The 23,285-nt window shown below is 39.4% G+C and overlaps 1 protein-coding gene across 2 annotated transcripts in view; it reads right to left on the bottom strand.

The window, feature by feature from the left end:
* Positions 1-23,285, bottom strand: part of rbks (ribokinase) — a 46,085-nt gene that overhangs the window by 17,018 nt on the left and 5,782 nt on the right. Inside the window, exons 3-6 of one of the 2 annotated variants that reach the window (XM_061794497.1) lie at positions 12,991-13,123; positions 11,643-11,706; positions 10,025-10,087; positions 6,501-6,665 (exon numbers count right to left, since the gene is read on the bottom strand). In XM_061794497.1, coding sequence (XP_061650481.1) covers positions 6,501-6,665; positions 10,025-10,087; positions 11,643-11,706; positions 12,991-13,123 — 425 coding nt within the window. The remainder of the gene's footprint in view (positions 1-6,500; positions 6,666-10,024; positions 10,088-11,642; positions 11,707-12,990; positions 13,124-23,285) is intronic. The other variant, XM_061794498.1, reaches the window with a different exon arrangement.

Raw genomic sequence — 23,285 nt, 5'->3', positions numbered from 1 at the left:
AACTGTGTGTACCCAGTTTGTGAATGTGTGTGTGTGTCTTTGTGTGGGCACACTGGAGAGCATCAGCGTGGGTTTGCATTGGGCTTGGGCCACCTGGCGCTTTGAGGCAGATGTTGGGTAAAAGTGGAAAAAAGCTACCATTTCAACATACACAATCACAGTGATCATGTCACACGACATACAACCCATTCAAAAATATTGGAACAGTGTGGCCATTAGTGCGCTGTAAACATTTGGGTTTTACATTAAAAGATCAATCACGGCCTAAGATATCAACATTTCAGCTTTTATTTCCATCTGAATTGGATACACAACTTAGAAGGTTGCACTTTTGTTGGAATCCATTCATCCATCCATTTTCACATGAGAAGTATTGGAACGTGACTGAAAGGTGTGTTTTGTTGCCCAGCTGTGTCATTACATACACTGATTATGAAAATATAATAACGCTGAATGTCTACGTATAGGGACAGGTATTGGATTTTTTGGATTTTGATTCTTTAGGCTGTGATTCAATTCAATTTCAATACAATATTGACTTAAGTGACGATTCATTAAGTAGAACTAAACCAAGAGAGTACCTGTTGAGTTTTTAAAGATTTATTTTCATGTCACCTCACATTCTTGAGCAATAAAACATGAAAATGTTCTTTTGCACAATAATAACAACTTTCTCCAGATGAAGTACAAAAAAAATGACAGTTCTTCTGTATAGAGATTAAAAAAGTTAAGTGCATGAAAATTTGAAAGTAATAGTTCTTTCTCTGAATTCGTGATGAAAATTAAAAAATTGCCTGACACTGCTTATTTTTTTTTTTTATTATTAAGTTTTCATTTTGTTTTTGTTTGGCCGAATGCGGCCTCCGTCCATACAATGTGAATCACATGCACAGTCAAATTCAAATCAATACCTAGTTATGATCAAATTTGGGTTTTGCCTATATAGACTACAATTATATTAATTACAGGTGTAACTATCATGAAAACAGGAGACTTAATGGGTGAAAACCAAGCAATTGTGGAACTAAAAAAAAAGATGGAGAATCAAATAAAGTGATTGCACAAACATTGGCCACAGACAATAAATCCATCTGTAATTTCCTGAAGAAGAAAAAAAACATTGGTGGACTAAGTAACAGGTAAACACCAAGAAAAACAATACTAGTTGACAACAGTTGAGCGTTGGAAAGAGAGACCCTAAAACAACCGTTAGTGACATCAGCAACTTCCAGAGAGCAGGAGTTAAGGTATCCAAATCACCAGTTGTCAGAAGACTTAATGAACAAAAGTCTACAGGCTAAACCACAAGATGCAAACCACTTAGCAAGAAGAATAGGAAGGCCAGGGTGGAATTTGCCAAAAAGTAGAGTTGAGCCTAAAATGTTCTGCGACAAGGTTTGTTTGACAAAAATGTTTGACAAAAAAAGCTAAAAAAGCTCAAATTTGGACTAAGAAAGATAGGCTTGGGCTTAAATGGATCCTTCGGGGATGGGCTCATTAGCTTCACTGATTACATAATGCAAAACAGCAGCAGCAAAATAAAGTCAGAAGTCTTTGGAAACAAACTGATTAGGAGGTACTTCATCATGCGCCAAGATAACGATCCAAAACACCAAAGGAGTTCATCAGTGGAAACAAGTGGTGATAGACTAGCCAAGTCAAACTCCAGACTTAAGCCCAATAAAGCATGTATTTTACACTGAACGGAGTCACCCCCAACAACAACTGAAAGATGTTACATTCAAAGCCTAGAAAAGTATGAGAAAAAGAATAAAGGCCTTTTCACACTGCACTTGCTCAGTGTGAAAGGCCCCCGTGTCAAACTGCAACATTGAGGGCAACGGGGGTGAAACCATCCCTTATTTGGAAGTGCTGACGTAGCAGTCAACCAGGAAGTAAATAGAAATGTTTTCCCACTGAAGAACGTAGACCGCACCTTGGCAATATGTCGCTGTCTCACAATGGAAAGCCCTGGTGTTATTCGATATTACAATACAATATTTGATGTCAATGGGTCAAAGGCTTGATGAGTCAAAGATAGCAAATAAATAAATATTAAGCTTCTATTCACTATAATGTACTTTATCTATTTTAATCTCATTTACCAGTTCCAATACATTTATTCACCTACATATTTGGTGTTCTGTTATAATTAATCTTCTAAATTGTATGTCAGATCCAGATGTAAATACCTTGAAATACTGTAAAACCTGACGCTCATTGAACTTTTGACGTCAAACCCAAATGTTTTCAGTTTATTGAAAAAAATAAAAGGAATTGGCGTTCAATGCTCCAAAATTACATGTAGGTCTGGAGTTCTCTTCTGACAGTTGAACTGAATTTATAGTGCTCAACATATTTGAGTAAGCCCCCAAAGTAAGCTTTTTATCCATTTCTCAGTAAACACAAGAAGACATTTGGAGAATTTTGACAATGACTACCCTTACCTATGATTGAATTCCTGTTAATTACTTCGATGTTTTTTTCAAATCTAAAATTAGGTATACTTTCAATGGTGCGTACAAATTTTTGCAAAATTCCACCCTTTTAATTCATTTGTTAGAAAAATATTTTTGAGTGCGCATTGACAAACCTCATCAGTGACCCACATTTGTGGGAGTATTTTGTTACATGGAATGGCATAGAACAGTGGTTCTCAACTGTTGTCACCCTGAGACCCGCATTTTCTACTGTTGTTCAAGTTCTGAGCACCTTATTAAGACACTGAGGGTGAACATGACAAGTTCATCTACAAAAATGAAGTTACATTACAATTGCGCAAAATATGGGCACAAAATGTCGCGTGTGTTGGCACTGATCTGGCGGATGGTGGACGACTGGTTAGCACATATGCCTCACAATTCTGAGGACCCGGGTTCAAATCCGGCCTCGCCTGTGTGGAGTTTGCATAATCTCCCTGTGCCTATGTGGGTTTTCTCCGGGTAGTCCGGTTTCCTCCCACATCCCAAAAACACGCATGGTAGGTTAATTGAAGACTCTAAAGTATGAATGGTTGTTTGTTTATACAGTATGTGCCCTGCGATTGGCTGGCGGCCAGTTTAGGGTGTACCCCGCCTCTCGCCCGAAGATAGCTGAGATAGGCACCAGCACGCCCGTGACCCTGGTGAGGATAAGCGGTACGGAAAATGGGTGGATGAATGGCACTGATCTTTTCTTTTTAGGAAAGTCAAAATAATGTAATCTTCCAAATGAATATTTCACTGAACAGGGGTTCCTCAGTTTTTTTTCTTATTTACAGTGTCTAAGTCGGCCGTGCACTTCAGTCCATCATTAATGTACAGTAACACAGTAGTAAAGTCATAATTAAGTTAGCTATTTGTATAAAAAAATACTGGATAAATATAAAAGAATCCAATAAAAAACAGTAAGGCTTTAACTGATGGTGCTTTCTTGTGTCATGTGACCATGTATTCTTACACCACTGCGCAAATTAGTTCATTGCCTGCCATTCATAACCTCGGTACCGTCGAAGACACCCTGTAATTTTTTAAACTGCTGAGTATAAATTTGTTTGAGTGGCTGATGACTGAAATGTTCAGCGGCACTTGATTGGTTTTGTGAAAAAATGCAGGAAACGAGGGGTATTTGTGTTTGGTGATGGGCCCACGTGCCACATGCACAGAGTGAAACGCTGTCTCTAGGAGTTAAAATGCTTTCTTTTAGCTAAGGGCACTCGCTTGTTTTGCACACTACTATAAGTAAGCAGCTAGCTGCCACAAAAAAATCGCTGTAGAGTGAGGCGGAAGAGAAAAAGAGGAGGATGCCAGCGAGATCCAGCCTACTGTTTGTCATTCTAATGAAAGCCAGACCTGCCATTGGCTCAGCAGTGTATGGGGCATTATGAGGGCTCTCACTGCCTGAAATGGTTGGCTCCTAAAACGGCTTGATTAAGACAAGAAAGATGGTATATAGATGTTGCATAATGGTGTATATGCATATATAATTCTTGATCATAGGGGTATCTTGATGAAAGCATCCCACAGACATGCTATTAAGACAACTGGGAACTGTTTTAATTTGCATAAAGAAAGCATAAAAAGTCTTCTATAACCACTAACAGTAGGTACTATAATTATTTAAAAAAACAAAAATTAATTGGAGAAATGTTACATATTATAGCATCAAATTCTAAAACATGAACATTGGTAATGTGAGCTTGATAATATTGTTAAAATGTGGAATCGCATCTTTTTGAAGTGACGCATGTGCAAACTACAGTAATAGCTGTGAATATCACAGTCATGTAATATTACTTACTCATAATGTATACTCATGTTGTTTATAGTTTTGTAATTTGTTTGAAACCATGGACTAAACAAAGGAGGGTGTAAAAATGTTATCTTCCTCTATCTGTTCCTGTATCTTCCATCTGTGCCGTGATCACAGTGTTTGCGCCAAGCGTGATATTTCCAGTGCTGATGGAAAATAAATGAGCCTGGCGCTCATGAAGTGTGCATGTAATAAGCAACTGAGAGACTGCTAAGGATGGAAGCTAATCAATATGCAGGCAAGAATGGATTTTGTGAAATCCCAAATACACAGATACAAGACAAAATCTTCCTAGCTGATGCTGACAGATTAGGGAGCATGTTGTTTTCAAGTTGCTCTCATTTACTCTCCAGTGTCAGTGCAACCACATAAACTTGAGCACGTAAACAGAGCAGCCCAGGTTCTGACACAGATGTTGAAATTCTGGGAGGCACACAAACTGAGTCATGTCTGGTAGATTCTACTCTGCATGTGTCAAAGGTTGTGCTGGAGGTGTGGCAAATAATACTGAGAAAAACTTCGCGTGGTAAAAAAAAAAAGACACTTGTTGTTGATTTAATAAAAATACAATATGGAAACAGGAAGGTGGCTCGTACACAACTAGTGAGTCATCATTAAGTACGTAAAAGCGTTTTAAGTGCCTCCAATTAGATCTGATGTTGAGAAATACAAAGGGAAGAAAGTGCAGGAGGAAGACAGGTTGAAGGCACAGAAAGAAAGAGAACCTACAGATTTCTGCCGTTCTCTGGATTCAATTCATGCCAATATCTAATTAAACAGCATGCATGATTTTTCTAAAGTAAAGACTTATTAATAGGTTATCTTGACAAGTGTTCCTGAGAGCTGGCATTTACAGAACAGTACATGTTGCCTTCAGCGACTGACATTTGCGTAATTTGAGCAGTACTTTATCCTTCAGCGCCAAACCCATTAACACTGGTTCTCTGCAGAGAATTCCATTTACGCGATGCCGTGGTGCCACAACGTCGAGGTGGCATCTTTGCCAAGATCGTTCGCTCGGTTCGTCTCTCTCTGCCACATGGTCGGTTTAATCACGTGGTATGGTACGAGAGAGGGAGCTCAGTAAAAGAGGGAAGCGTTCAGCGAGGCCATCTGGGTATCCCATCTGCAACACAGTTATGGCTGTGACGTTTTCATTCTGGCAGTGTGCAGCGATCGATTACTAGCGACAGGCCCTGATGAGAAGCTCCCCAGACGTCTTAATGACGCCGAAGGTTTCTAATAATAGGATGCTCTTAAAGATGACAAATTCTGTAACCTGGTCACCATGACAAGGAGGAAGTAGACACAGGAAAACAAACAAGTACTCTGGTGGTGTGATTGAAGTACGCATTTGTACATGTCAGATGTGGTTAGAAATAAAATAGTTACTGTATATCAAGGAAGATATACTATGCATTTTTTTCACAATTTAAAACAGTTCCCAGGTGTCTTAAGCGGCCTATATTTAAAGGTGGGGACAGACAAATAGTAACAATTATTTTCAATTTTTCGACCTAAATGTGGCCAGGCCAAAATTTTGGCTGGAAATCAAATGACATCACAAAATAAGACTACTGAGTCTATAGTGGGGGAATTTTTTTTTAAAGTCCAGAACCATGGAATAAGTATCAATATTCACAGTGTTAGATAGGTCCTTTAATAACAGCTATGTGAAATGCTTTTGTCAAATAGCTCAAGCATCAAGATTTAGAACACACTTCTTATTAACTTTATTATGATTTTTTTTGTAATCTTTGACACATTATTTCTTGTTTTGCTGAAACGAGCTCATTTTAGTCTTGTCTTAGGTGAGCCAGCCCCTGCCCCCCACACACTGCCATACATGTCGCTAAACACAAATACCCGCTCCCCGCCACCACATTGACGACACCGACCAATAAAGTAAGTGTCGCTTTTCAGACGGTAACACTTTTAGCTACTTCACAGTGAGGCAGATGCATAGAACTGCTTGCTCCCAGACACATTTTCAGACATATGCTGATAACAAAGGATTTACTTTTACAAAACATTTTTTAAAATTTCATACTTGAAAGGTCTACAGGCACTCCAGAGACCCAAATATTTGTTAGGAGGAAAAAAAATAAAAAATAAATAAATTTCCCATAATGTCCCCTCTAATACATTGAAATGTTCTGTGTCCAAAAGTTAAAATCATATAAGAGTCCATTCAGTAGATGTCCACTGACCTTTATTCTCTTGAGCCATGCGTAATGCTTGCAAAGATATTTGAGGGGCAATCTCAAGCTGGCAAACCAGTACTTTTACAGAACTGATGGCTGAAAGAGCATCCTGAAGCTCCTCTTTGCTTAGCAGCATATTGGCACCAGACACGATCACAATGGCATTCTCACCTGTTGTAGACAACCACATGGATTTGTGAGGAAGACTGAGAGTATCCAGACTCTGAAATTTGAGTTACGTGACATAAAAATAGTGTTGACATGATTTTCTATGCACACATTTGCTGTCAAATCCAATGGATGTCCTGTAAATCAACTTTATATTTCGTTTTGGAAGTAAGCAATATGTATAGTGACATTCCTGTGTCGGGCCATCCGTGTTTCAGTTCCAAATTAATGAGTTCCATGTATTTTACAATTATAACTGCAGTGTCCAAAGTTTTGAAATATTGTCCTTGTTTATGGATAAATGCAAAAATATGATTTGTAATTTCCAGGACTTCCATCTTCGATCATGCTTATTCTCTTTAGCATCATGGGGAGCTGGAACCTCTCCCAGTTGACTTCTGGCTAAAGGTGGACTACAGTGGGTACAGAAAATATTCAGGCCCCCTTAAATTTTTCACTCTTTCTTATATTGCGGCCATTTGCTAAAATCATTTAAGGTCTTTTTTTTTTACCCTCATTAATGTACACACAGCACCCCATGTTGACAGAAAAAAACTGAATTGTTGAAATGTATGCACATTTATTAAAAAAGAACAACTGAAATATCACACAGCCATAAGTATTCAGACCCTTTGCTGTGACATTCTTACATTTAACTCAGGTGCTGTCCATTTCTTCTGATCATCCTTGACCTGGTTCTACACCTTCATTGGAGTCCAGCTGTGTTTGATTATACTGATTGGACTTGATTAGGAAAGCCACACACCTGTCTATATAACACCTTACAGCTCACAGTGCATGTCAGAGCAAGTGAGAATCATGAGGTCAAAGGAACGGCCTGAAGAGCTCAGTCAGGATAGTGCTCAGGACCTCAGACTGGACCGAAGGTTCACTTTCCAACAAGACAATGACCCGAAGCACACAGCTAAAATAACGAAGGAGTGGCTTCAGAACAACTCCGTGACTGTTCTTGAATGGCCCAGCCAGAGCCCTGACTTCAACCCAATTGAGCATCTCTGGAGAGACATGAAAATAGCTGCCCACCAACGTTCAACATCCAACCTGACAGAACTGGAAAGGATCTGCAAGGAGGAATGACAGAGGATCCCCAAATCCAGGTGTGAAAAACTTGTTCCCGACCAGTTGCATTTGACGAGGCAACTTATGGTTGTGTGATATTTCAGTTTTTCTTTTTTAATAAATCCGCAAAAATTTCAACAATTCCGTTTTTTTCCTGTCAATATGGGGTGCTGTCTGTACATTGAGGGAAAAAATGAACTTAAATGATTTTAGCAAATGGCTGGAATATAACAAAGAGTGAAAAATGTAAGGGGGTCTGAATACTTTCTTTACCCACTGTACAGCCTGGATTGGTCATCAGTCAATTACAGGGCACACACAGTGGATATAAAAAAAAAAAAGTCTCCACACCCCTGTCCAAATGCCAGGTTTTTCTGGTACAAATAACTATACTTACAGTATAACATGTACAACTCAATTGTAACAAAAAATGGGTGTGTAGACTTTTATGTCTGCTGTACAAAGATAGAGAACCATCAACAAGTGGGAATTGAACCCACAGTGCCTGCTCTTAATTAAGTCAGGTGAGTGAAACACTCATCAGTGACAACTTGCAGGACACTTAAACTCAATTTTAAGAGATATGGTGTTTCAAAATGAAGTTTGGTGGATAATTGTTTACACTATTGCCAAAACAAATATAGTGCAAAAGTCTTAGGTACCATTGAATTTGATTTACTATTTACTATGTAGCGGCACGGTGATCAACTGGTTCGCACATCTGCCTCACAGTTCTGAGGATCCGGGTTCAAAACCGGCCACTCCTGTGTGGAGTTTGCATGTTCTCCCCGTGCCTGTGTGGGTTTTCTCCGGGTACTCCGGTTTCCTCCCAAATCCCAAAAAGATGCATGGTAGGTTGATGGAAGACTTTAAATTGACCGTAGGTGTGAATGTGAGTGCCAATGGTTGTTTGTTTATATGTGCCCTGCGATTGGCTGTAGAGTAGTAAGTAGTAGAGCACAGACCTCCACCCAGCTAAACTGACATAAAACACCAAAGCAAGTGCTGGGCTGGACTTTTGCACAATACTTCAGAGAGACCCATATTAACTAGTGGTGGGCCATCAGTGCCATCTCTGATATTCTATCAGAAGCATGGACATTTACAACCTAAATTTAAAATTTGTTCCATGAAATTGTATTAATTAATTCCCAACAGTCTAGTCACTTCCTTCCGTAGTAGTATTTCTCTTGGCTGCACTGCTTTCAGTACGTGTATATGGATGTTAGATTTTTTTTGGTGCGATTTTTCAGATTTCACAATAACATCGGCATTTTTCCTCTGACTAGTTGGCCAGAGCAAGCCACTTTCAACGAGAAAAACACATCAGATAATCTTTACACATTAATACATGCAGAAATACCAGTAAATATGATTCAGTATAATAGTAAAGTTGAGACAATGCATTTTCAGAGTGATAACACTAATCATAATATACATATAATATACAACAAATATGAACCTGCGACTTTAAATAGGATATGCGGAAGAGAAATGTAGAGAGAAAAGGATAAATATGGACAATGTATGGAGTGTGTCCTCATACACAGTATAAAGTAGTTATATAAATGTATAAAGAATGGAATGAAAAGATGACCTAAATGATTGCTTATTGTAGCTCAATGGGTCCTTGGGGAAAAGAGACCTTCTGATGCTGTAGAGTATCATCAAGCAGATGTCAGGTATTGCCAATGATGGAGAACAGATTGGTCAGTGACCTCCTGCCTCGAACATCTCCAGTTCCAGAATCACAGCGTTTAGCGCTAACAACTGACTGATAACTCATCTCACAATGTATCGAAATGATTAAGATGTATGTGTTAAAAGATTAAGTGCAACATTTGTGTTTCGGCATTTGACACAGCGCGAATTGAGCTATGACATTCTAATATTTTTTTTGTTAGCTGTTGAGAAAGGAGAAATGGATGCAACTGCTAACACATAGCATCCATCCATCCATTTTCCGTACTGCCCATCCTCACTAGGGTCGCGGAGCAAACACATGATTTTTGAAATTACTTGACTTTAAAAAATAAATATATATATATATATATATATTTTAACAGTAGATTACTCTCCATGTGGACATGTTATAAGTAAATTAGAATACACTGATATGCATGCTTGCAGCACTTGTAAGTGTGAGAGTGCATTAATGGATAATTATAGTAAACTGAGAACGTGTGCCGTGCGCACACAGGGAAATGAGTGTGCTTAAAGTTGATTCAAAGCGCTTTTAGGATCTCAGCTGTGGGGTGACGACCGGATTTAAAAGCCTTTACCTGCATCGGTGACAATGATGGAGGCAACGCCTGTGGCTGCATCAGAGGTCTGTCCAACAAAGCCTAAGACAGTGAGGAATGATGAGATAACAATACTTCATCGTAATGTTGTCACAATACTAACGTTTTGTCTTTGTTTCTATACCCGCAGAAAGTACTCCAATATGATCCTGAAATGATACCATCGTAAAAACTTTTGTCTTTGTTTCTATACCCGCAGAAAGTACTCCAATATGATCCTGAAATGATACCATCGTAAAAACCTAAACCACCAGTAAATCAGTGGAATCATTGATGAAGAAAATTATGGAGGATATTAATAAAAACTATAACATGTTTTGTCATGATAAACTAAAACGAAAAAATTACACACAAGCTCAGCAATTAAACATTTAAACGCTTTTAAAAATATTTTGAAACAAAAATTTAGAAAAATTCTCTTGCAGCTACTGGCGTTTAAGGCCTAGTTAAAAATATAAAAATGGCTTCACAGAAGAATGATTTAGTTTTCAAATGTGTAAAACCAGCACACATTTCTCGTATTGTTTGGAAAGTTCATCATTTGCCTCAGTAGAAAAGTTGAAATTGTGCTCAATAGAGCACCGAGGTGTATTGAGTCATTTGTATGAAATTTGCTTACGTCTACTGTACTGTTGTATTTTATCATTTAGTATTTTCAGGCCAAGTTATATGTAGTATATACAGTATGCGTAGACTTATGTGATAGATATTTTATATATGGTTTATACAGTACACCTGCAGATTAAAATGTTTTTACAGAGAATACAGTACTGTTTAGATTTGAGTGCATGTTCTTCCACAGCATTATTTAAACTGTTATTTAAAACTACTTGGGTGACAAATGCAGCTGCGTATTTGGTAACCGTGGCCTCAACTTTGCTAACCTACACCAATTATTGATGAATTGCCTCGTCAAATGTAATTGGTCGGGAACAAGTTTGCTTGTCCCAAAATAATTTACACTTGTTTGGCTTGCTGTATATATACTGTATATGAAGGCAAGTTGGTCAAATGTGTTACTTTTAATAACCTGTTGCTCAGCAAGATGTTTGGCCACTGAACTGTATTGGAGGTTTTCCCTCCTTTAGCCTGAGTAGCTTCATAGCATGCTTTGCACACAGCCTTTGTCGTGTCTGTCTGCTGTGTATGCAAAATAATCCCAGATTTCCGTGCCTCTTCTTTAGTTACTCTTTCTTTTCTTCCTATCTTTCTTTCTGCACTTTTGAAATACCGGTACTGAAAATGTGGTATCATGCAAGGTATCAAACAAGGTAGTACTTAGTGAAATGCTACTTCATTGTTTGTTTTTAGTTCTTGAAGCTTTTGTTGAAGCAAAAAGTTAGCAGACAAATCACAAAGTTCTACTCTGGACTACAAATGTTACACACTGGATCACACTCATGCACTCAGTGAGCATAAGCTATAAAAAGTAATTTCACTTTACAAGCATCATATTTTTTTAAACTATTGAAACTTTCAGTGCACCTAAAAACTCAGTGTATGGAGAAATAAAATTCCAAACTAAACAGCGTGCCTTCTTATGTTATCTTGGGGAAAACAAATTTGGCATGTGATGGTACGAAACCCTCCTTCTTACCTGTGTGCACGCCATTGTCCTTGAAATTCTGTATATAACTTTCTCCAAAGGAGTCTTTACCAACCTAGAAAGATAGAAGACAAAACGATTACAACAAGGAAGGTGTCAAGCGGGGTCAGACTTGGTTAGCGGCAACGTTTGAAAAGTGTATACTTAAATCTCAGTTGGGTTAGATTTTTGTGCGCCCTGCCAGCATACTGGCATGGTGCCGCCGCCGAAAATGAGCAAAAACGAACACACAAAAGTCAACAAGAGCACACACGCGCAAACACACGACCAGCTGCGCCAAGCCTTGAAGACACGATTACCCCGCCTTTACGCCTCTTCATGCCCACCTCGCTTCATTTTCCTTTCTTCTGTCCACATCTGTAGCTACTTTCGGTTGAGGAAGGGGTCCCCACCTTGGCCTGAGGCACCTACTTCGAACCCACGCTTTTCAAAAAACATGCCAAAATACGGGTACTTGTAGCTGTTTGTGATGATGGGTTGGGCTGGTATTGGCTGCTTGGCCCCATTCTCTTTGAAGAATGGCCTTCTGTCTTGGATGTTTTTGATAAGCCAGGATGTCTATTTTTGGGTTTTCCCTATGCCCGGAGAGCTCCTCCTGCACTGGGTTGTTATCGATCGGCCCTCTTTGTTCTGACAGAGGTGGGGCGCCGGTGCTTTAGTGCTTGGGTTGAAAGGCCACACTATGCTTACTGATCGGAGACTTAGGGTTGTGTCGTATGGGAATAGGCTTGTTTGAAGGCGTGCAAGAGTGGGTGGCGTATGCACGCAGTCTGGTATTGATCAAGAGAAAATGAGACATGGAGAGTTTATGCGGTAAAATGAAGTTTTGAGAGTTGTTAAAAAGTTGGTGGACTAGCTGTCCAATGAATAGCGTATAAGATAGTTACAGTGTATATACAGTTACTGTCTCAGATTCCAGTTACAGTATTGAAGTCTAAGTCTTACGGCGCCATTTTTTTGATTTTGAAATTCTTTAATAACCATATATAACTACAAAGTTACAGTGGAGCACAGACCAAACTGTTAACAAAAGTAAAAAATAGCAAAGTGTCATGTTTGTGTTGGATCTGTCCATCTGTTTGGCAGTTAGCACGGTACTACTGCCTGGTTCACGGAGGATGGCGAACAGATGGGCAGTGTGATTAAGATTATGGGAGGGAGGACAGTTCCACTGATGCCATCGTGACCCAAATGGTAAAAATACATTCCTGTAAATGCACCTTCATCCAAAATGAATAGCGCTGGTAGGAATCTGTCCAACTGTTTCATTTTCTACTATGTCAAGATGACTACCGTGGTGGTCTAGACACACAGTACAGTTGGACAGTACTGTACATACCTTGGCGACCATTGTGGTTTTAGCCCCTAGTCTTGCAGCTTGTATGCACTGGTTGGCCCCTTTTCCTCCAAAGCCAATGAAGAAGTTGTGACCGTGGATGGTTTCCCCTTCTTTAGGGAGCCTCTGTGATTGGCTGGGAGTAAAAAGAAAAAAGGACTGAGTGCAATTGCTTTTTTTTAACTTTTCCCAAATATTACAGTTACTTCACATTGCCTTCAAATCCGCTGGGTATCATTCACTGGAAGGTGGGGACATACAGTAGTGTGTATCCTGTGCTTAAACCAATAAATAGTCCACTGCAGATATTTCATGACCAACTAGTTCCAAACTTAATTATTATTTTTGGGGAAATTGGCATAAGCAAAGGTTTTTTTACACTCTGCAGTGGGTTATTTTTGTATTGTATTATTTTTCCTTCAGTTCTGTTTATACTTGTCATACAAAATGAGACATTTTACTTTATAAGTACCCCTTACATTAAAAGCACTATTTTACCGCGAAATCAGTCAGATATACTTTACATAGGCGAGTGTGTCCAAATTTGCCAAACGATGCAACAAGCAAAGAGTTGAGTGGATGTGAAACTTGACACTGGCAGCACCAGCAAAAGCTTGCTCATCAAATGAGCTCCTCAAAATGTTGATTTTGCAATAGGTGCCGTTCTGAAAAGCTGTCTGTCCTCCTCCAATTATAGAGTGACTAGAAGGTGAGTAATATGGGCAAGAGACAACAGTTGGTATCATGCTGTGCGTCAAGACATTGTTGTTTGGCCTCAGGCCAATGGTGCCACAGAGCCAAAGAATCTGTGGTTGGTAAAATGTTGTCATTAACTTGTTTTCCACTGTGTTGCTGGACTTTCCTTTAGACATAAGTATGTGTGGGTAAGTTTGTTTGAGGCAGGTGTGCTGTATTACAGTAAGTTCACTCAATTCCTGCATTTCCAGTAACTGAGACAGTGACAACCCCTGCTATAAATGCTGCTCTTGCATTGGTGCGTAAAAACACTAAAGTGCCAAATGTTAGAACAGGATGTGAGGTCAGCAAGGCTGCAATGTGGTGAGAAGGAAATGGAACAAAGGCCGAACATTGACACACATGCACACAACCTAGTCTGCTCCTTGTTACCACCTGTGTAGCCACTGTGAGAGCCCAGCTGAGAAAATCTTATATGAAAAGAATTTCCTGTCAGTGACATAGGGACCTCAGGAAGCTTTGCTCTCAAACAAGAAATACTAAATGAGATCTGGCATATTAATGACTGTGTGAGAAGCTCTGAAAAGAAATGCTGAATGCTTTTTGGAGTCTCATGGGATTTTCAACTCTTTCATAGTAGAGGGTAGAGATTGGGATATACCAAAAATAATGTTTGAGATGCTAAAAAGAGATTGCACAAAAATATGAATACTTATCTGAAAGTCCATTTTTTTTCACTAGTGGCTGCTAAACCAATATTTTAGATGACGCTACAAGAACACACATTGTACTTTATTGTCTATTTGAACAGGAGACAAAAATTAAACAAATAGTGCCTCAAGCGCAACTCCTGTACATTTTCTTCCCACAGAAGCGAAGCAGGTGTTTTGTGACTTTAAAAACAGTGCTCATTTCTCACTTGTCTGACCCCATTAATGTAATTGATGGACAAAACGCGCGTGCACGTGTCTGTATCTGTTTGCAAAGTGCTCCAGTGGTTCCAGTTTTGCACACCCACACTGGACTTTGGAACCCAAGTGACTATGCTAACCTGAAAAACATGGAGGGAGTTGAGGGTTTTACTGCGATTAATCAGAATATACAGTTAAAGTGATGGATTAAGTATAGCTACTGTCAAAGTAGCAGTACTTGTTTTTTCTACAGGGGATATAAAAAAATCTGTTCAAAGTTATGAGACTAAGGTAAATAATTTCAAAGCTTTTTCCACCATTAATATGACATATATAACCTGTACAACAACTGAAAATACATTTACAGATTTTAAAGGGAGGAAATAAAAATAAACAACTGAGATAATGTGGTTGCACACACTTTTATATGTCTCGGAAGTGGCTGTGTTCAGAATTAACCAATTGCATTCAATTGGTGTGGCTGAAAACTGCGCAAAGAATGTATTCAGCTTCTCAACCTGTACGATGTTCAAGTTTGCGGGTGTGTTTGTCTGTCTGGGGTTGCTGTTGGAGAGATTGCTCTCAATCTGCAATCTGTAGTCTGATTTGGCTTTCCAATTTCCTCGTCCCAGATCAGCTCTGGCCTGAATCCAGTGTTTGTGCTGCCCATTCCCCATCCCGCCAATGCCTAATTGAAACAGGATGTGGCGATGGCAAAATCAAAATTGCCCATGTCAAAAGTCCTTCCTGATAAAAGTTAAGGTGAGTGTTCTCATTCTGCCCTGTGTGAACTGTGTTAGTGGGTTAGTTAGTACCCTAACTAATTGGCGCCTAATTGAAGCATATTACCGCGACATACGTTTTGGTTCCTACGTATTTGGGATTTCAAAATTCCATACTTTTTCCAGACTATAATTTACAGCCTTCTCGGTAAAAAATTCAAATAATTTTGTAACATTTGAGTAAATAGATGTGTGTCATTCTGTATCATTGCATCTGCGAAGTCCATTAATCCCAAATACTTGTACTCCTCGAAGGGCATTAACCCACTCATACCATGGTCACTTGCCGACAAAAATAATTAATGAAACTACCAATTCATAATTTCATACGTTTTGTAATCAAAACAGAAAGTTTTACTAAAATAATTTCTCTTGCAACGCCTGAGGGCTTGTCGACGAAAAGTCATTCCAATCCCATAACTTCCTAAAGGAATGTAAATGCTATTCAGCACTCCGGCAAATAGATTTTCTAGTTTGACAATGTTAAATGACAACCACAGTAATGGCAATAAAATCTGTTTTTATTATTACACATATATTCCGGATCTTTATACGTGACGGTTGATGCTAGCTCTCAGACTGGCAACGCAGTACTCCGTCGGTCTTTGTTGACTGGACGGTGGCATAAAATTGTCATAGGGTATAATTCAAAACGTCAACGGTGAAGTGTTCAGTTCGTATTTGTTAGTTTTTGAACCAGGAAGTGTCTCAACGTTCTAATCACCTATTTTGATGTTCGCTTCATGTTGATTTCATCCTTATCATCTGCGAGTTTATTTAAATCTTACGGAGTTGACTCTTTGTGCTGCTTCCGTCTCTTCCTTTTTTTTCTCAATTCCTCAGCGCCATCCCAGTCATCAAAGGTGTTGTAGGTGTTGTAAATGATTAAATCACTCATTGTTTTAAATTTACTTTATTCTGTCCTCAGAGTACATCACCTTTACTTATCAGCAAGTCTGACTCGCTTCTTTCATCAGAAAAAAAGGTTTTTCTCTAGCTTCTTTAGTAATCAGCAGTCAAATATAGGCTACTTTCAGCCACATCTGTTTCTGGAGGAAAAAAACTGAAAACAGAAAACAGCCTTTTTGTGAAAGCACAGATCAAGCAGAACAATGACTTTGAGACCAATATTTTTTTTTCTTTCGTGAAAATCGCAAACATCTGAACATAAAACAACACTGAAAAAGTTCTTTTGACAGAAAAATAATTGATTTAAAATAACTGTGGATTTAAAATAACTGTACAGAATTTATACTGAACAAAAGTATAAACGCAGCACTTTTGTTTTTGCTCCCATTTTTCGTGAGCTGGACTTTATAATTCAATAGTAAAATTAAGATTTGTTATTCATATCCATTCATCATAACATTTAGGCCTGGCCTACAGGAAAGGGTTGTTTATTTGTTGGCTGTATCCAATGTTGTGTTGGTCATACTATAGGAGGGATCTTGTTTGATGTGTGTCCTGCCTCTGAGACGCACAAAAATGATCAGGGATGCATAAAACATGGTGAATCTGCATCCACAGTCGCACAATATTGCTTACCCATGTATGTCTTTGTTGCTGAAGTGCTTCAGCGAATCATTATCCATTAAAAGTACAAGTCTTGTCTTTGTTCTTGCCAGTCAGAGGCAGAGGAGGGTGGGTTATTCATTCAATAAATCCAATGGACATTATACTTTTTCAGGGATCTCGTTTGATGTGCATACCGCATCTGAGACGCACAAAAATGAGCAGGGACGCATAAAAAGTGATCAATCTGCGTCTCCAGATGCACACCATTGCTTACCTGTGCGCGTGAGAGCGTGTATATGTGTGTTATCCACTAAAAGTCTTAGTGCTAGCCAATCAGAGGGTTGTTCGATAAATACAATGGACACAGGACTTTTTTCTGGACTCGATAAATTGTCCTTGTCGTAATAACACCCGGCGCGTTGCTCACGACGCAGCGAGCCGCTGGGTGAACGACTTTGGATCCGTAGATGCGCAAAACTGGGACACTTTAGGAAAGTTGACTATTTATTACGTTCACTATCCCGTGACCTAACTAGCTAGCGAGCTAAGGAGCTAAACACCTCACTCTGGCTCACGCGATCGTGGTGATTTGAAACAGTTCACTAACTGGCTGACCGCAGTCCGTGTCCGGACCCAGAAACAGTCCCATATGGATCCACACTATAACCAAAAAAGAGTAAAAGATGGAGAAAGATCAGAAAATGACAGATAAAGCAAGAGAACATTTGGCGCTAACGGCGCTTAAAATGGAACGATCATTGTCTTTTTTTTTGGGAAGTTCCCACTGGGAGCACTTATTAAAGGTGCATATATGTGAAACGTGATTATGAACCAAAACAAAGGTTTTGAAAAAACATAACCTCTAAAATGGTTCAGTTGTAAAGATTTGTTTAATTGAAATAGGTGACATTGTTTGAGACACTGTTGTGTCTAGATGCCAAACAGAAAAGGGGAAATTCTAAGCACTTTATTTGAACACATAACTTTCTCTTTTTATTTACTTGCTCATATTGTGAAATGCAGCCCTACTTTTATTTAGTAAATGGGAGAACATTAAATAGTTATGCTCATATGTTTGACTACTGGGGCAGAATTTGTAAGATGTGTACAATTCTTTATGATGCTCTAATATCATTATATCAGTGGCATTAAAAAAAAAAACTTCAACGATACTATCGTTTATCATGAACGTTTTTGGGAAAAGATATCATTCTAAAAAAACTTGCTATTGTGGCAGGCCTAAATGCATATGATATATTGAGAGAGAGCAAGAGATAACAAAATATTTTACAAACAATATAAAGGATAGGATAACAAATGTAATGAAAATCTGCCATATAGCGGGACTGCAAAGCAAGAACCGTGAGGTAGAGGAGGATTACTGCATCTGTATTCCGTGATGATAAATTGCAGGGACTCATTGTTTCCATGATATCCCTGGACTCAACTTGTCTCAAGTGTAAAATCTTCTATGCTATAGAATAATTTAGTTCTTGTGTTGAGTGAATAATGATGAAGATAAACTCCCCCCCCCAAAACAATTGCATACTAAATCACAATCACAATATTTGTTTAAAAAAAAAAAAAAAAAAAATGTATTAAGAGTATTTTCCCAAAGCAGTCAGCCCTAATCCTGAACGATGACAAGGTAGTTTTAATTGGGTCCACATAGTTAAAAATGTATCGGCTTCGCAGTGACTGGATAAGTGTGGCTAAAAGTTTAGCCACATAAACACATGTGCTACTGTGGCTAAGTGCACATAAGTGAGGCTAGGAGATTTTTATACTATTTAGCAACATTGGCTAAAAGGTTTCATGACCCAGTGCCAACCCTGTGAATCTGATCGAATTCAGTATCTGTGGAATGATCTAAAGCGGGCTGTGCACAGGAGTTGCCCTCATAATCCGACAGATTAGGAGCATTTATGCATGTGCAACACTGAAACACCCTACCCCAAAAGAGAGAGTTAACATAATTTTGCAACCAGGTAATTGTATGTTTTTAATTTTTTTTCTCCTCAAAGGAATTACATGTTTTCTTCAGTTAAGTTGTACAGGTTATGGTCATGAAAGGGGTGAGTTGGCAGCCTGTTACAACAGCACCTCTAATTTTCTCCTTGATATGTACTTTTCCATCCTTTTGAGTCATTCATGGCTCTATTTTCCTGACTAGCACAAATCTGGAGAGTGGCGTAACTCTGCGAGGAGCGGGTTACACCAGGTTGTCGCAGACGCGTGCAGCCGGTGTAGTTAACAAAAGGGGCTGTCTGCGGTGGGCGTAAATGAGGCAGACTTAATTTTTTTTTGCCAATCAAGGCGTCTTATCATTCATTCCCTTTAAGTTAGGCGCAATGACGATCTTGCATGTATGGAGAAGGGGATCCGTGCATGGTGGAGCATTCTCACTTGACCAGTGTGGCAAAAGACAACCTGATTAAATAGAGGATGAGGTGGTGATAACCGCGGGCGACTTAAATACAGTAACTCATGGAATCCTGCGTACCAAAATCCAAACTCTCCTATTCCGACAGGGAATATCAAATATCTAGGCGTTAACATCTCAGTAAAACTTTAGCAAAAAAGTTAAATAATTTAAATCACGCACCTCTACTGGAAAAAAAATGTGATGATTTAAAATGTTGGAACAGCCTACCTATCTCACTTTTAGGGCGTATAGCTACAGTAAAAATGAAAACGTTACCACAAATTTATTCTATGTATTTTCAATGATCCCATTCAAACCCACATTAAAATGGTTCCAAATGCTAGACTCTCCAATTTAAAAATGTTACTCTAAAAATAAGTAAAATAGAATCAGCCTAGCTATCCTTCAGAAAGGTAAAGGAGAAGGGGGACTTGACGCACCCAACTTCAAACACTATTACTTAGCTAGCCAAATACAGTACCTCATAAAATGGTTACATCCAAATGTTGAACAACAACAACAACAAGCTGGAACTAGAACAGATAGACTGCAATACCACCGAACTTTCAGACCTCCCGTTTATCAGCACAAGTCTCAAACGCCACAATTGTTCTTAGAATCCCATTATTGCAGCCACTTTATCATCTTGGTGGAACAGTCTAGAAACCACACAATCTCAGTCAGCACCATATCATTCCTCCCCAATCTGGCACAATCCCGATTTTGAGATTAACAAAATACCCCTTTACTGCAGCACATGGGAACAAAGTGGAATTGACTTCATACATCACTTATTCAAAAATAATGCATGCATGTCATGTGAAAGCTTATTCCAAGAATTTCAAATTAGAGGTGGTAACTTCCTTCAATACTATAAAGTAAAAACAACAATCCTAAAAAGATTCTCAACTCACGTGAATACTTCAGAACTACCCGTTTTTGTTCCGAAAATAGTAGAACTACTTCCACAAAACAAAAAACTCCTTTAAAAAGTATACAAATTAATTTCAAGTACTAATTCAACATACTTACCAATCACAAAATGAGAAAAAGACCTCTCAGTGTCTACTGACAATGATTACTGGGCACAGATCTGTAGAAATATATTCTCAATGACAAAAAACAGTAATTTACAGCTAATCCCGTTGAAAGTACTCCACAGATCACAGGTTACGCAATACCTTGCTCACGACGGGCGATTAACATGGGCTCGCTTTTGGGGGGCTATGACCGTTTTTGGGTGGCGGCTGGCTCCTTCATTGGGCCCTGTAGGTGGCTGGGGCCCCCAAGCTCTCCGGGGATGGTGGGGGCGGCGGTGGGGCGCGCTGGGTGGGAGGTGTGGGAGGCGGTGGTCCGGTGCTCGTGCCCCTTCCTTTGGGACTGGTCGGGGCGCTTTGGTTGGGCCGGGGACCTCTCTGGGTCTCTGGGGGGGGGGGGGGGGGGGGGGGGGGCGGGTGTCGGTGGTTTGACTGTTGTAATATTACTTGTGCTAGACCTGCTTTTGGTACTTTAGTGGACCGGTGTACCCCCAGCGCATTTAAAATGGGACGTCTGCGCGGGTGTGGGCCTCACCACAGCCAGCTTCGATCCTCTCCAAATGAAGCGGGTCATTGCATACCCTGGAGCATTGACCGTTACTGGTATACACTTACTATATACGGAATGAGCTGGTGAACAATCACTGGCCCCATAGTTGTGTGCTGACCAGTATGTGGATTTAAAAAAATATAATATTGATGATAATTATAATAATGCATTCAATGAATTGATTTCTATAATGATTAAGAGGTTTGAATGCCCACTGTTTAAATAAATCTGTCATCCACCACACACATCTGAGGACCTCATGTCTATCTGATTCACCAAAATCACGCTATATCCACGCGCCACAACTTAGATGTGGTATGAGCAGGTCTAAGTTTAGATGGACTTTCTGACACCATTTTGTCACTCCGCCAAGCACATCTCCAGGGGCACACCCTCGTAGCGCTGAAACCGCCCACCTTGGGACAGATGTGTCTGCCAACGTGCAGCGAAGCTTGCGCTTGCACGAAAATAAAAATGCATCACTGAAAATAGTCCTCAGTCATCAAAATGTCACATGCTCCGGGTGGAAGCCAAAGGACACACCCTGGTTGCGCTGACACCACCCATCTTGGCGCTGACAAGTCTGCCAAACAGGCAAAGACGTGCAGCGAGCCTTGCGCTGGCACGAATATCAAGATGCGCACCATTTGCGCTCCGGCACACAATTTTTAAACTTAACTTCACCTTGAAAAATATATAATGTGTGACAGCAGCAACATATATAATGTTTAATGTTAATTCATGGTTAATTCATGTTACTTTTCGTAGTGTGTCAGGACTTTAGAATATTTGTTATGTAGCAAAAAGGTTTGAATACATTTGATATTTATGTTTTTAATTTTTATTTTGGTGAATACCAAGCTAATGGTGCTCTAAGAGCTGCAATAAAATATGTGATGGATAAGCGGTACAGAAAATGGATGGATGGATGTCTAATGTTACACAAAACAACCCAAGTATCAACAATTAAAGCACATTTTTCAATAGGTTTCTACAGCACTCTTCAAAGTGGGAGTGCGCCAGCACCGGTGGTTTTTAGTTACCATGACCACCAGGGGTGGAATAAGGTTGAGGCTAATTGGAGGGGGGGGAAGAAAAACAAGAAAGAAACGAACTGCGCGCAAGACCCTATAAAGGCAGTAAAAACATCGATTGTATTCCACTTTCACAATTAGTGTGCAGATTCATGCATGTGGCACATGCAGAGGACACATCACCAAACAAAAGAATGACAATTTTGCTGAAAAATCAGGTATGTGCCTGTTAACTAATGCTAATGCTCATATGCAAAATCATTGCAGCTCTGATTAGCTTTTGGCTTTGACATGATAGTGATTCTGTGTATTGTAGTCCAGTCATTGCTTGCGATAACAGAAAATGGTGGACAAACTCGGTGGGGGGCTGTATTATGTAAAGTAGCCCAATTGTGACATTACAAATCTGAACGGGTAGCTTACTGACACATATTCTTGAGTCTGTATCTTCACACTTAATGTATGGGCACTATTACAGATTTTTTTTTATTTTTTATAATAATATAGAGGCAATTAAAAAATGTATATTCCTAATATGTTGCCTTTAAAATGGACAAGCAGAATACAGCTACTGACAATTTATTAATGACCTCACATTTTATAAGTTATTATATATGTCTGTCATAAGCGGGCAAGAGGGGTGAAGTGAATTTACAGAACAGGTTAAACGGCTTTTGTACATAACCATGTGCCCTTATAGAGTAGAGGCATAACTCCTCTTTGGTCAGAAAATTGTGCTGAACCATGAATCAAGATATATGCATATCAAAGTTTCAAAAATCATTTTTTTTTTTTTTTTTTAAATTCAAATTTTGTGTTCCAGTTTAAATCCAAAATATTTTTTAAATTATTGTTTATTTGAGGCCGACACTGTGAACAAATGGTTAGCACGTCTGCCTCACTGTGGAGTTTGCATATTCTCCCCGTGCCTGCGTGGGTTTTCTCCGGGCACTCCGGTTTCCTCCCACATCCCCAAAACATGCATGGTAGGTTGATTGATGCCTTTAAATTGCCCATAGGTGTGAATGTGAGTGTGAATGGTTGTTTTTGTTTATATGTGCCCTGCGATTGGCTACCGACCGGTTCAGAGTGTACCCTGCCTCCCGCCCGAAGATAGCTGGGATAGGCTCCAGCAGCCCGCGACTCGAGTGAGGATAAGCGGTAAGGAAAATGGATGGATGGATGTTTATTTGAGAAGTTCACATCAACAGTCAAATAAAGCACACTGTGAATTACTGTAATCAAAGGGGAGCGTGAGAACAATAGTTCTTATACCTGAGGTAGGAGATTTTCTGAAAGGGGCCGAAAATGTAAATATGTCTGCAGATAATTTTAAAAGTGCTGTAAT

The sequence above is a fragment of the Phyllopteryx taeniolatus genome, chromosome 13 (assembly GCF_024500385.1).
Source record: "Phyllopteryx taeniolatus isolate TA_2022b chromosome 13, UOR_Ptae_1.2, whole genome shotgun sequence".
Taxonomy (NCBI): domain Eukaryota; kingdom Metazoa; phylum Chordata; class Actinopteri; order Syngnathiformes; family Syngnathidae; genus Phyllopteryx; species Phyllopteryx taeniolatus.
This window is presented reverse-complemented; position numbering and strand designations above follow the sequence as displayed.